Source organism: Sipha flava, unplaced genomic scaffold, assembly GCF_003268045.1.
Source record: "Sipha flava isolate LNK unplaced genomic scaffold, YSA_version1 34_pilon_pilon, whole genome shotgun sequence".
Taxonomy (NCBI): domain Eukaryota; kingdom Metazoa; phylum Arthropoda; class Insecta; order Hemiptera; family Aphididae; genus Sipha; species Sipha flava.
Genome location: NW_020273045.1, coordinates 1,542,529 through 1,559,193, shown reverse-complemented (window position 1 = coordinate 1,559,193; position 16,665 = coordinate 1,542,529). Strand labels below are relative to the sequence as shown.

Genomic DNA, 16,665 nt, shown 5'->3' with positions numbered 1-16,665 from the left:
AAGTGCCGATGGCGTCCGAGACGTTTCGCCAATCGATTATATTACCTTATGGCACTCGTTAATGTTACTTATTTAGAATAGGTTTTAAACTATATGTATGAACATAAACTAGATGATTTCAAATGTATCTAACTGAATAATATTAATGCTATTTTTACATAAATAATTCAAAGTCATTGGCGTCGACACATAATCTACTAGTATTTCGTCTATGATAAAAAAAATGTTCATTACCATAATTCATAAGACTTCAAGTACATATACAGGTTCAAACGTAATATTGTGGATGTTATTGTATAAATAAATCTAAGGTATTTGTTTTTACAACACCGAATCTATTTTTAGTCAAATAATTATAAAACTGCAAAAATAAAAATCAAAATATACCTAGTTAACTATTGCAGATATAGTTACTATATGTAAAATAATTTTAAATATAAGAAATAAAAAAAAAAAAATTATTATTGCTCATTACCATTTGTAATATCTATGTTTAGTCGTATGAGAAATAACATAAAAATATTTTTATGGCGTATAAATGTTTTCATGAATAATTTATGTGACTGTACAATATAAATGTTAAGTCTTATATTACTACACGTCTGTGACAAAACGACTAATACATCTTAATAATTAAATTAAACTATCGTGGCTTTTAATTTAAAAATGCCGTAAAAATATATTCCGGTTCCTGAGTTAATACAAAAATCTGTAAGTTTAAGGTTTACTATTTCACGAATAAAAGTTTTCCATAAGGAAAAACATTTAAAAAGATTAGAGATAACGTTTGAATTTTAAAACTTCATTTGAGAATTTTTACAGATGTTTTGAGCGAAATACGCCACCGGAAAAATGTATTGAAACATTCCTAGTTGTATAAATATTTTTTTGATGACCAAATACAGTTAAGTGTGAGTATTTATGTGAATTAATTAGTCAGGTACTGTAAAACTTTTTTAGTAGTATCTTATTTTATCGAAACCCAAAACGTGTGTTCAATACGAAAACAATTATCATTAATTATTTACTAAGAAATAACAAAATATAAAATATATCATTGTGTGGGTTTCATTTTATATGTACTGACAAGATTTTCAAGCAATAGATTACATTCAGTACGAATAAACGAGTGTTGATTGAGAATTAAAAGTTGATTGAAAGCAAGACTGTTTATATAGTATAAAATAATAACTCTATGGAAGGTTCAGTGTTAATTAAACAAGTTTCGTCCATTGGAGTTAATTTAGACTTATTATCGACTGCCAAAATTTGTGAGGAATTCTTGTTGTTTGGTGTGAGTTAAACAATTATCCAACTGATTTCGGCCTGCCATTACAGTCATATATTTTCATTATATAGTTTTTTTTTTTTTAAATTATGTAGCAAATAGATTTATAAATATATTATGTAAATTAATATTGTTAAAGTCTCAATGATTGCCAACCAGTATTAACCGGGATTGATAAATAATTTATTTAAAAAAAAAATATAACACTCACGACTTTTTTAACTTAGAAAACTTCATAAAAATGACTCATTTATGAGGTAAAATAAAACATTTAAAACCTTTAATGTATATTGTTAAAACTTTTCATAAATCTAAGTAAAAAATATGTGTAACAAATTACCTAAAAAATGGAAAAATGCTCTAAAAATATAAAAAATGCTTTATAACCAATAAAGATAAAAATTTTTTTTAAAAAGATGCAAAATAAATATTTCAATTTTAAGTTCTCTTTTGTATAATTTGAATTATGTACTTTAAAAACATTTTCCTATGTCACCCGCTAAAAAATATATTTTAAATTTAAGTCCGTTTCTTAATTATTATTATTTTATATTATAAACTAAATACATAAATATAAAATGTATAATATATTATACAACATTATTATTATATTTTATTAATATATATAATCGAAACAAAAATTCAAGTACTTATATCGATTTCACAAAAACTAAAATTTATTTTTTATCAGTATGATTATAATTGCGTATTAAATAAAAATATTAAAACTATGTCAATTATATGAATTATTATTATGACTCGGAACCATATTTGATAATAATATAACCAACTATCAACTGTGACCAAATAAAAAAAAATTACATTCAAACATTTAAATTATTTATAGATGAAATACGTTAAATAATCAAATTAAAACGTCTGAAACGTTGTAATTTTTTAATTTAATTTTTCATCCATCCATATAATTGAATATCAATTGATAATTTAATAATGATACGAATATTTAAAAGCATTTAATTTTTTCTTAAAACATTTATCGAATAATTTATTGTTGCTAGATAATTTAAATCAAAATCAATAATGTAGTTGTAAAGTTAAAACCATTTTTTAGTCATTTAAATTTTGACTGATTCATAACTTATCTGATTAAAAAAAAAAAATTTAAAAATAACATTATTAATTCCAATTAATAATACTGTACGTAAAAATATATTATAAAATAAATAATGATTGTAAAATTATTAATTTCAATCAATAATACTGTACGTATAAATAAATTATGAAATAAATAATGAATACTATACTGAAAAATTCTGAAAAAATATAAGTTAATTGGAGAAAATTAGAATAGTAAACTTATATAATTTGAAATACACTTAATACAAACTATACTCATTGTTGTAAAAAACACTACCGGAAAATCAGTTTTAAAAATTATAGTCCAATCAATTTTATAAAAAAATTATAATAATATAATATTTGTTTTTATAATAATATAATTTATAAAAATTATTATTTTATTTCACTAGCCATATAGATAAGGAATAAAAATAATAATATGTATAATATTCATTACTAATCAATTACTAACTGGTTGGTACATTTAAAAATTAACAAAACGTATGAATTTAAAACTATACATAGTGATCCAAATCATTTGATATGCAACACTCGTAAAATGATATTTTTTGAAAACCATAAATTTGTGTTACAAAAAAATGAATTGAATAATAAACAATTTTAGTTTTATAAATGAAACTACGATAATTTTCTATAAATTAGATAAGTATTGTATATTAAATAAATGTTATCAAGGTGTTTGCAAAATAAATTGTTTATAAGGTGTTTGTAAAATAAATTGTTTACTGAAAAACTGTTTGAATTGATCTTTTTTATTTATTATAAAAAGTTTGACCAAGACATTATTGAAGTATATTATGCTTTACAAATTTATGGACTAATAACTTTATGTCATTATATAAAAAACTTTTCCTTGAAATAATGTTAAAAAGTTTTTTTCTTAGTAGTCGAAAAGTTTTCTCGGTTTTCTTCTGTCCCTCTAAATCATTATATTTGTGGTCCTTGAAGATGAATATGAAAACATAATACAATAATCAAAGTTATAAATAGTTTTTCACAGTTTTTTTTTTTTTTTTTTTTGTCGAAAACTTTAGTTCAAAACATTGAAAACATATTATTCTGATGCGATATTCAGTATATTGTATTTGGGTCTGTGAATAATATATTAGCAGTGAAATGTAAATTCTAAATAAGAAAATAACCATACAGCTATTGCTACGCATACTTTAAGAAGAAAGTCAAGTACACAAGAGCTTGATTTAAAAACGTAATATAATATGAGTTATGTTCTCTTATGGGTATATTATACATACATGGGTGCTGTAATATTTACAATACTGAATAACAGAATCTAATATGATAATACAAATTCAACATAATATTATTTCCCCGCATATAAATATATTTTATTAAAAATATACATTATGTCACAATGTTTTCTTACAAGCGCGCGCGTGCATACACACACACACACACACACACACACACACACACACACAATACATTCAGGGTGTAAACGTTAAGCTTTATAGTCGTCTTCCCCGGTAATTAGACTTTTTGGCAAAAGGACTATTAGGTGAATGGATATTTTGGCATATGGGTTTATTGAATTTTGTTTTGGTCTTTGAAGAAAAATAATAATTTACTTATGATTAATTAAACAATGAACGTTGCAATAATGTAAAAGTATATTGCACTACAAGCATGAAGTAAAAACTAAAGATGTAGGTGAAATGTTTAACAATAATTGCCAATAGTTGGCATTTTGTACAAATAAAAATTATCTGATTTTAAACAGTCTTATAGCATCTGTTATCGTGCGATTATGTACAAGTCCAGCTTGAAACAATCAATATCTTAACCATTAGTAAAGTATAATACGATTTAATTTTGCAATCCAAATCAAACGAGTAACGAAATAAGTATTTGAGCAGGTATTTTTAACTGTTAAGTAATAAATTTTTAACTGTTTAACATACAATGAATATATTATCAAAACGATATAAACCAAAACTGGTTAACGAAGGATATTGCTACAAACAAGATAAATCACACAGAGAAGAAGTAAGTCGAAATTTTATAAATGTCAACATCAAACAACATTAAAAAAAAGGTGGGGAACTAATAAATAGAGGACATTATCGGTTACTTGAAAAATTTGGTATTCAATATTAACTTTTAGTTTTCAATTTTGTTTTCTTTTAAGTAATAAAAATATATTTTTACTCACCAAAATATCCATTCGCCTATTAGTCCTTCCGCTGAAATATCCTAAAACCATCTCCCCCGTCAGCTTTTGTATTTTAGTTACTGTTCTTCAACTTTATTATACATTTTTTAACTTTACATAGTACTTATAAATAAGCAACACTTAGTTACGTGTATCATTATAAATTTATTTGGTGAGACGAATCACTTAGTAGTAAATTTTGTCTTTTAATAAAAGCTATTTCTTGTTTGATTATTCGATTATTCAAACAAGACTTTCATCATAATATATTATGCTGAGATATATAGCAAATGCGAATCATAGGGAAACTATTGTGTTTCAAAACACATATATCGACCGAGAAAATTAATGTTTAACGTTAAAAGAAGAAACACATTTTAACATTTGTAAATTGCGTATGTGGCAGACTGATAATATTATGATGACTGTGGTGAAAATGTGTTTTAGAATAGAAACGAACTATGAACAGTTGTATTGCAACAAAATAACCGAAAACGTATTTTTAAATAGAATTTTTGTTAATATAAATACCACGAAAAAAATATTTATGCCTGCGTTCTCGATGAAAAAGAAACGATCAATTCACAAGAATATAATGGCAATACTCGAATACGTTTAACTGACGACGAAAGCGTAAAAATTAGTTAACAAAACGGTCGATAACGGACATTAATATTTAATTTGATAAAAACGAAATTGAAATTCCAAAAAGTGTTCTTTAAACGCGTATAATTTAAGGAACAATTTTTGAACATGTATAATTGGATCAGTTAACATTTCATGTTTTTTTTTTATGCATAATTTTTTGTTTCGTACTATTAATTTTAAATGCCATCCGAATTACGTTTTATGTAAATAAATACATTCATATGTACACATGTATGAGTACCTATATAGCGCGATGAACGATCACTGATGTCCGTCAACGGTAATTACCGACATAATATTTTATAACCATTATTGTGTGTAATTCGATTCGAAGTGGACGGTGGCCATTATTGATAGTATACATTTACATATTCAATGACCAATTAATAATGTATTCAGTATTGCCATGCGACCACCTCCACCACCTTTTCCTCATCCTCTTCCGTCCGGCAATTTTTCCCAACCATAGGTAATCGGGTGTCACCTACAACGCGAATCTATTTCGATTTATCTTTTGGATTCGATTACAATACTATTGTTGGCAGGCGAAGTTGACAACAATCTACCGCGACCACAGCAATACAGGTCGGAAAATTTCAATCGGAATCGAACAAGGAATACTGCTAAACGGCTATAGCGGTAAACATTCCGTGACGGAAAGCCGGATCGAAAAACATTTGAAGTCCGATTCATATAAAATAGATAAAAAAAAAAATTCGATAAGAATCATATCAGGTTCATTCGTTGCAGGTGCGTGTCGCACGACGGTCGCACCGCATAAACGTTTGATAAATGCGTACCCGCAGAAAGATATTGTGAGTAATCGTTTGGATGAACGCATAATTTATTTCAGACGGCGGAAGGGAGTGCCCTTTTATTATTTAAAAAAATCATTTCCCTTTGACCGTCCGGGTAACGAAAACCGTAACCGAGTCGTTATCGTCGTTCTGTAATGTATGCGATTAAGGGTCCCGCCGACGTTTATTGCCGATACGTTTAGCATAATGTTACGTTATCGGCTTCAGTGAAATATCGTCAACGTCGTGACATCCAGCCGGAAGTAAGACGCTCGTCAACATCATTTTAATCATTACCTAACAACCGGACAGGATGCGTGTGTTTTGTACCTGATATGCGTTCTTGATGTTCACCACTTCCTTGGTCTCCGCCACTGTCCCTGCCACGCCGACGCCGAAAGGTATTTGGATTTCCTCCTCCTTCGCCTTGTGAACGGCTTCTCTGAGTTCTGCGCAAACAAAACAATACCATTTTATAAGACTGGAATATTTAAACCTCGCGCGTCATTTCACGATATCCGAAAACGCCCCAGGAACGTTTGTGTCCGCAGTGGCGGTTCCAGACACCTTGTTCGGGGGGGAGGGATCTAAGTTATAATTTTCATAAGACTTAATAACAAATACTTTTGTAACATATTTTACAACATAAATTCCAGTCTTCTATTTTTCTAATTATTATACATTACATTATATACTTATACTAACTATAATAGTCGATAGTATAATATTATGTTTTTTTTTTTTTTTTGTTTTTGTGTTAGTAATTTTTTTTTAACAATATAAAATTTTTAGAAGTATAGGCTTGGGGGCAACCGAGGCACCTAGGGCCCCCCTGAATCTGCCCCAAGGTGTTCGTACTATATACTGCAGTGTACCATTAACGACAAATAGCGATTTCAGTTTACGAAATCTTACGTTTTGATTCTGTTCGTTTGTACTACGGAAATTATTATCCTTGATCGAGTCGAGTTCTGACATAAGTCACGTACAATGGCGCAAACCGTTTAGCAAAGCGTATTGGTTTATTTTTTATGCTGTGTATTCACATTTATTCTCTAATTGTTTTGACTGTTTGTATAATGTTTAGTTCTATATTTTTTTTTCTACTTCTTTATTTTGAGTTATTAATATTTATGTTTAAGAAGGAACGAAGTTCGCAGTACATACACTATGCGCCACGTTATAAAGAATAATTCTCAAAATATATGACTCTGATAGCAATCATAACGTCTCATTTGTAATCATCAAATTTCTATTTGACCGATTCGAATAACAACGACACGGCTAACTCAAACAATCACGAACTAGTCAACAATTAATAATTACCCTGATAAATGCATCATCATGATTAAAGAACACAATAATGTATAATATTATGTTTATTAAATTGTGAAAACAAATTCTAAACATTTGTCATTTTATAATTAAATTTTGAATTAGAAATGCATAGAGTTAATTGAATCAATGTAGAGATGTGCTACGTTGTATTAAATATGAATTTTTCATTTTAATATAAAACTTTTATTTAAATTTTTTTTCTTATAATTTATTGAAATTAAATACTCAAATGTAGAAAGTTTTGTTGGCAAACTTTTTATTGAACTCAAATTATAATATAGATTGTTTTCGCGTTTATAAACATAGCAAATAAATTGGTAATAATTAAAAATGGAATTAAAAAAAAATGGAGTTCTCAGAAAAATAACAAAGAGTACAAATAAACAAACAATAAAAATAATAAAATAAACAAACTGAGTGCTCAAATACGTAGAAAGTAATTGGCTAACAAATCGAAATCATAATGATTCAAACATTTTCTCATCATATCTATCTTGATTGAATTATTCACATCTGGGTCACAAGAATATATAATACAATAGTATTTTAAAATACATGTCTGTAAAATAAAAATTCTGTAGCAAACAAACAGATTAATAGTTATAAATTTTTATATTTAATCTTGTTTCTTAACCTACTATTTATTGTAATTGAATTTTAAGAATTCAAGCTAATTTATGTCAAACACATAACACGTCAACTACAATTTTTAATCATTAGACATATATTTTATGTTTATATTAATAATAATATAATAATAATAAAAATGTATAATAATACACAAAGGGATTTCATTAAAATAATAAATATGTAAACATTTAATCAGAAGCTTAAACTTATTGTAATGTCCATTATTGGCCTATTTGTATTGCAAGCATTACCATATTTAGTGACGCTCATTATTCATTTGCTTTCTATTACATGAATATCGAATAATAAATCCTTAAAATAGTAAATTTTATAAATAGAAGTTTAAAATTAAAAGTCCAATACACAATATTATATTATTGTGATACATAGCGGAAATAATGAATTTGTTCTCTTAATGCCAACACAATTTCCACTTCATATTTGCCTTTAATAACGCTTTACATGAAAAATAAAAATGAATTTGAATAGTAAGTCGTAGTTAGTATGTTTAATTATAAATGTATATATCTAAACGGATTGTTGTAAATATGTTCGAAGAACACGTAAGAATTGAAATTTTAAATCGACATTTAACGGAAATTATATAAACATTTTTTTTGTTTGTGAATATTTTTTTCAAAAAGTCACTTTTGTCAACTCGAAAGGTTTATAAAGAAGCTATTTAAAATATCCTGAATAATTTTACCTCTCCGAAAAGGGTTTCCGAGAAGAAAAAATCTACTTATAAATCGCCCTTGCAATACTATAATCAATGGCATTCTGGACTCTGTTCAGAATTCCGTTGTTAATATTTTCTTTTTGTCATAAAAGCTACCGTGACAATATTCCCAACTCGTAAAATGAAAAAATTTTTTAAATTTGTACTATATGGTATACGTAGCTTATTGTGTAATCAAATACCACCTAAGTTAAGACTATACGTGTGCAATGTACAGCTGGCGCGTAATTGCAATGCACTTCAGTGATTGGCGAACAATTGAGCGAGGAAAATGAATTCATAAGGCATATAACATAATAAAGTGTTGGATGTATCGTTGATAAATTATCAGGCACGTATGTATAATATCCAAGGCCGACGAGCCGTTGAATAGATTTCTTAAAGATGTAGCATCCGCAGCATAAACTTCAATATTTTATTCCATTATACGTTGCCGACTTCCGATGATTCCGTTGAAAAAAGCTTTTTCCATTGGAAACTGAACATTTATACGAAAAGCGCCACACAGTATTCCTTTCCACGTTGAACACAAAGTATAAACGTGTGTACACTGTATACATTTGCCGATGCTGTCTTAAGCGTTGTATAGTATTCAAATTTGATATTTTATACTCCTCATCTTCCTACACCAACATTTTAATGTATTTTTTTTTTTTTGTAAGACGCAAAACAAGCACTCAAGACATACAAGTTAAACAGATATCAACAACAAATGCAACAATGTAACATAATTCAATTTTGTTTTGCTTCTTTAAATGTGTCCAAAATGCGTACTGTTATAATAACCCACAACGTGGGGTTCTTAATCACGGAATATCTATGCACGACATCAATCATAAATCCAAAGTGAAAACGATTTCAACTGTACGATGGCAACGATTCTGTTGACAGTATTTTTCATCGTGGTAAATGGTTTTTGACACGAGTCAGCAACGGTGTGTAATCTGCATTTATAAGTAAGTGGTGAATTACGGTATTTAAACGTTATTAAATGAGATGGTACTTTAATTTACCAACAACTTCACCGTATAATAATGTTAACTGTATGAGTGTGTAGATTTTCAAATTTACAACCATTTTAATTCGACACGGAAATACTTTTATAAATATTCTATGCTTAACGCATTGCTATTTTGATTTAAATACTATAAGGGGGAAAATCACTTTATCTGATTGTACGTTAAATGTTTAATAATATTTTTAAGGTAAAACAAAAGATTAATATTTATATTTGGAGTATAAGTTCTGCAAGTATTCAAAAATATTGTATAATTAAAAGCGTTCACATGTTACATTAAAAATTTTAAGTATAAATCTCATAATAATTATTGCAATAGGACGATTAGTTCTAATCAAAAATATACTTAAAATGTACAAAAATCAATTTATAAAATGTAAAATCTTTACAATTTAATATTTTTGATTAGACTACAAAAATTATTATTAGATTATTAATATTAGTTATAAATCTAGTATTATTTTAAAAGGTCGTATGATTTGATGCACGCAAATTATAATAAATAGTTGTAATGTTTTTTTTTTTTAAAAAATAACTTTTATATACTATTTAGCTTAACATTTACATTACATTTACAAATTAATAATACAAAATAAAAATAACTAACAAAGTAACAATAAGCAATAGCGAGTTATATAAAAAATTAAAGACGTTCAAATGACAAAACCAGCTTCCCGAATAATTTAAACAATAATAATAACAACCTGTTCAAAATTGGATTTTGAGATAACGGAGAGATTGAAGAAAATGTTCAACGAATTAAGAGAAGTAATTAAGTTAAGACGTTTTATGGATAATGGAGGACAGTAAAAAAGGACATATATATATTTGTTATGTGTATACATAATCATCATGTCTCTTTTTTTCTTCAAAGGCATCTTAAAGACCATTAAGGTCCACAACAACAACAAAAACGTCCCTCCCTATCCCTAGACATTTCTTACGCGTTTTTTACTCCTAAAACCTTGAGATCTTCTTCAACTCTATTTGCCTACCGTTGTCGGGGTTATCCTCTGGACTCTTTTTTTGTTCAGTTTCCATTTTGTTACGTTTCCCAATACCACTTCAAATCTCCAAACATGACCAACCTTCCTATTCTTTTATTAATCTTATTCTATTACTCTTCATGGCTTCGATAATATTTGCTTATCTAAATAATCTTCTCAAATCATCATTTGTCCTAACTCTAAATTCACCTTTTTCATTTTTATTTCACCCAAAAATGTTTCTAAGTATTTTTCTCTCAAAAAGACCCAATTTTTTCTCATCCGTTTTTGTAGTCTCAAACGCGTACTTATGGGTCAAATTAAAACTTTGTACAATTTTGTCTTTAATATTCTTAAAATTAACATTATACTTGTAATCTATTGATAAAAAATTTAAATTTTTACCAATTACCTCATGTAAAGATTTTTTCTTAAAGTTTAACTAAAAACAATATTTTTTAACATTTTTTTATTTTAAACGAACCATTGATAAACATAGAACATTTAAAAATTGTTTGCAAAAAATATTATAGGTATCAGTGGCGGTTTATGATGTTCACATAAGGTGATGCACAAATAATTTGTATGATACTTATGTGAGTAGGAAAAAAAAAATATTTTTACTGTTGGTTATAGGTACATATAATGCACTTATCATCATTTCATTTTCTTAAACTATTTATGATCTTCATGACGGTAAAATAAAATAAAAATTGAAAAAAAAAAAAACTAATTATTTATGAAACATAAACGCAAAATGTTGTATTCACAATCAATGCGATACGCGCAACAATAAAAATAAGTCGACTACAAATTACTAACTGACGTGTTTATTCATGTAGCTAATTTGTGTACGATCATCTGAAGTACATCAAAAGTATGCTCTACTAATTATTTATTCACTAATAGACATACTTCTCAACACGAAAAGCTGCAAAAACTTATTTTTTTAACTATGTTAACAATAAGAAATTATAATATACTATTGGAATTTTATCATATTTTTCACAGAATTTTTTGGGTGATTCACAAGCTCCTGAGCACCAAAGCACGAGCTGTCACTGATAGTCATTATCTAAAATTGTACAAAAATATAAAATTATACCGTCAATTGGGTTTATTTTTCCATTATAAATTATTTTCGTACAATCATATGTATCATAAAGTATATCATTGTAGCAGTATGACATCGTTTACAATGAGAAAACGTCGAATTCCGTGAAGAATAAAATTGAAAACGAACATATGTATACCTGGCAATATGATTGACAACAGTTGTTGTCCAAAAAAGGTATGCACACACACATACACACATATTTATTAGTATTGGGTAATGAAATGAAAAATATCGTATTCGGTTAACATCCACGTTGATGCATGATTTTCAGGCGAACGTTTTGATTGATGGCTTTCTCAATCACACATTACACATTAGTTGCATCAACAATGAGCTTGACATATTATATCCCATATATTGTGTAAAACAACCCTTATTTTAGCCTTTCTCAATTTGAAGAAAAAAAAAAAAAGATCGTATTAAAACGGTTATCGCTTTGTTCATCAATAGAAAACGTGTATTTTCTAGAACAAAAGCTTAATTGATCGTTTTGTTTCGCCAAGTTCATCCTCTGGGATTATGTTATATACGAGCAAATTAAATAAAAGATAATAAACAAATAGCTCACAATTATTATATGTTATATAACAATAAAAGTTTTGTATTAACTAAAATTCCTGGAATTCTAGTAAAATTTAATCTCGTTGAGAACCGCTTAACAGATCTCTGATTTTTGCATTTTATATGTTATCAAAACACAACTCTTTTTGTGTTAATTAAAATGTATTAATGCATCCATTTTATAATTATAATATTAATTAATGCATAAAAAAAATGTATTAATTTAACATACTAACCTACGCACTGCGCTCGGGGTGTTAAAGTGAACAACTATCGCTGTAATGAAGGTTGAGTGCTGTCCACTTCTAACAATTAGATATCGTTGTCAATATAATATATATATTGACTTATCAACTTCGGACAAAAAATAACATTTGCTATCTTTATTTAAAAAAAAATTATTAGTCAAACTTTAAATGTTGAATTTTCCCGGATCTTGGTCGCGCACGGATCAGTTTACTAAATTATAAAATATTCTATGATATTGAAAACATAAAAAATAAAATAATTTTTGTTTAAAATTTAGAAGTAACTATATTAATTATATTTTCAAGCTTAGGCAAGTAAATTACTTAAGACGCTTGGAATTGATATTAGCTCTCAAAATATATGTATGCAAAATAAACACATATTAAGACATAATATAACAACAATAAAAAGGTACATCGATTGATTACATGAACATTTAAATTTAATCAAATAACCTTTTAATACATATTACAAATAACTAAGTAAGACTACCACGATTAGATGAAAATTAAAATGTTCATTTATTTGAATCGTTGTATTTAATTAACTAATGATTAAGTAAATGTATAAGCCTTGAGCATCTGGATAAAAATGAAACAAATGTCGTTTGTTTAAAAATTCAACATTATACCAGGGATGTGCAATTTCAAATTACTAAAAGGCCAATTTTAATACTTTTAAAACCTAATGGGCTACAAACGATATTATTATACCATATTATTATGTATAGAGTTATAAGTAGATACATAACGTTTCCACAATATTTTATCGAGTCACTTTTACCCACAAAATTATTAAAAAAAAATATCTAAAACAATGGATCGTTTCATTTTAAATCAAGTCATACAATGTAAATTGTTACGTACAATTTAAATATTTATTAATTTATCATAAAAATAATTATTTCGTAATAATACTTTATTTATAATAAAAATTATTTCATGTGAATCGTGTATTAAATATTTGCAAGAAAATTTTGAATTCGTTCGATTTGACCAGAGGAAGGGGATGGCGATATGTGTTACCAACATACCCTGGATTTTCCATTTTAGAGTGGAAGGAGTGTCGCACGAATTTCAGAATTGATCTTGGAAATTCATACGAATTGCGTACTAATTATTTGCATAACTTTTTTTTAAAGTTATTACTGAGAGAGCGTGAGGGGGGGGCGGTGTAAGGCAGTACGTTAGTACATTGATCGTCATTATCTTCAACTGTTTCGTAATTTTAGACTGACGTCTATGGACGAATTGAATCTCGCTAGTCACATAATAGATTAACATTTGATAACTCCGCTCCGTCGATGCAGAATCATCCGCAAACAAAATAGGGAAACTGTAGGTAAAGCGAAATGTGCCGTTCGAGTATTGTTTTTACAGAATGTTTCCGGCTTGAACCGCCGTAAGAAACATCACGGTCATTATGTAACACTGGATATAAATAAATCCGTCGTATGATCTAATAATGTTTCGCAGGCATTTGTACATCATTACCATTTTTCGGAAAACATCGAACGATCGATTTTGCAATATTCTTTTACGTAACACGCAAACCTCGTAAGACACATTTTAACTGAACGGATTGGTGGGGAGGGGAACTTGATAACCGTACGCTCGTTCGCAGTTTATTATTATTTCAACGAAAATCGGTTCCGATCTACAGATAATGTAAGGCAATAGCCACGAGAGTGTATTTCTATTTTTACCAAACAATGACCGGCAGGACTGCAGTTCTGTGAACATAAATGACTTCAATGTTTCAGTGCAATCCAGAGGTTTTTTTCCCACGCAATATCCTGAACGCTATTTGTACTTTTCGTTACTTTGGTTGCTTATCTTGAACCGTCGTGCGTGCAGCGAATCCTGCTTAAGATTTTGCGTTCTCTATACCGTCACAATCGTATTGACAACGCGCGATGACGATTTTAATAATACTAATAGCAGTGGTGGGATCTTCTTTCTTCCAGGATTTTCTTTTATTTTTTTTTTTTGGGGGGGGGGGGGATGGTTGAAAAATTTTTTCCCTTGGGATATTTTTTATACCATTGCAGTTATTGATCGATAATGAATCAAGATAATAGTAAGTAATATAGTACATTAAATCAAATCTAAGACTACTGTTTTCTTGTACGAATAAAAATACAAATTATATACTTTCCCTCATACTTTTGAAAAAAAAAAAAAATCTTTTTCCGAGTTCATAAAATTATTGATTTTTAATGTATATTTTTCCTGATTTTGGGGGAGGTTTAATACCCCTCCCACCCGTGGATCCGCCACTGACTAATAGCGTTGCGCTGATATAATATTACAACTAATGCGTTATTGTTACGGGTTCAAATAATAATAAAAAAAAAAACAACGATCGCCTTCTACTGTTCCTCGCCTCCTCATCATCTTCACGCCGACCATTGTTTACTCGCGGAGAAACCGGCTATAAATTATATATAATATGTATACGTATAAACAGCCGACTAAAAACAGTACGACGCGTAAAAGCCAAATGTAATTCGTTGAAGTATATAATTCATATAAGAATATATAATACGCTGTTTATACTATTCGCTGTCACGCATGAATATTTTTTTCCCCCGTTCAAAATGTATGCGAGCGCATATACATTTCACGTTCAAGTTGATTTCGGTGCGAATCTGGTACTCTTCTGTTGCGCTGGATGCTTATTATTATTATTGTTATTGTACGTCGGCGCAATGTATATAAAGATGCATACAGGCGTTTCATTAATAATTCACGAACACTTTGAGCATTAATTTCGTAGAGCAAGTTAAAAATATATATAGTGCACTCGAATTCCGCGTCTTAAACAAATTACCATTTTAATAAGTTTGTTTATACTACTCGTTTTTTGTATTGAAAAAAAAATATATACACTTCGCATTCCCTATATTAAATTAAGCTTCAAATATATTTTTACTACGGAAAATAATCAAATCTTGTTGAACGCAGAATAAACATAATCATATTATTTAAACAAATACGTTTTTAATTATGTTCAAATTGCGTACTATTTCCCTGTATAAATTGAAAACGAGGCGTATGCAATTAAAGTGTTTCTTTGAATTGAAATTTAAAATTAAAATTTTGTTAATACGAAAACGTCATTTATTGGAATATGATAAAAAAAATTTTTTTGAGTTATACATTTTAGAACGGTAGAAGATCAAAGCGTCTTGTGTAAGCAGGGCTCACACTGCATAAAAAATATTAATTTTTTAATATATCAGTGATTAAAAAATAAATAAATAATGATAACACAAAAAGAAAAAGAAGTAAAATAATTTTTTTTTTTTTTAATAACTAAATCTTTATATTAGTTTTTATGGTTAACTTACACGTAGGATAATTAAAAAAAGTCAAATAATTGTTGCAATAAAAAAATAACTAAAACTTTCTTGCATTAGAGTTAATAAAACTACCAATCGTATCCATATTATTAAAAAAATTGTTTATTTTTTTCAACATTAAATATAAATGTTATTTTTTTTAATAGTTAATATTTGAATAGAAATAATGTACTAAGAAAAATCAATCTTGAAAATAAATGAGCGTACAACAAAATATTTTTACATATTGTTTGCTTTTAACCAGACGATCATAATAAACTTTTTAATAATATATAAATCCATATTAAGTATATAATTTAGATTTTACATTTTATCATTTATGAGTAAGTTAAGTACCAAAACATTGTTTTACTTAAAGGAGTTTATACTCAGTGAGCTGAAAACTGATTAAAATAGTCTCTTTCAAGAGTAAACAATGGATCTTATTGAAATTCGAGTTATCGCACTGGATCATAAACGAAAACAATAAGGATATATTTTTCAAAGCGAAAACAATTTATATTATTTACACGAAACCGAGATTATTTGGGTCAGCACAATAAAATTACACAAAACCGTTTCATTCAAAGCCCGTGTTTTATTTTATCAATTAATGTTAATACATGGCGGTGGCGGTGGCAGCTGTACGAAGACTCGACCAACCGCATTGTGTCGTCGGT

General features: G+C 27.8%; 1 protein-coding gene across 4 annotated transcripts in view; it reads right to left on the bottom strand.

Annotated features, from left to right (window-relative positions):
- LOC112687376 (cGMP-specific 3',5'-cyclic phosphodiesterase) overlaps positions 1-16,665 on the bottom strand; it is a 105,892-nt gene that overhangs the window by 16,611 nt on the left and 72,616 nt on the right. For all 4 annotated transcript variants that reach the window (XM_025560039.1, XM_025560040.1, XM_025560042.1 and 1 more), the window contains one exon: positions 6,335-6,453. In XM_025560039.1, the coding sequence (XP_025415824.1) occupies positions 6,335-6,453 (119 nt within the window). The remainder of the gene's footprint in view (positions 1-6,334; positions 6,454-16,665) is intronic.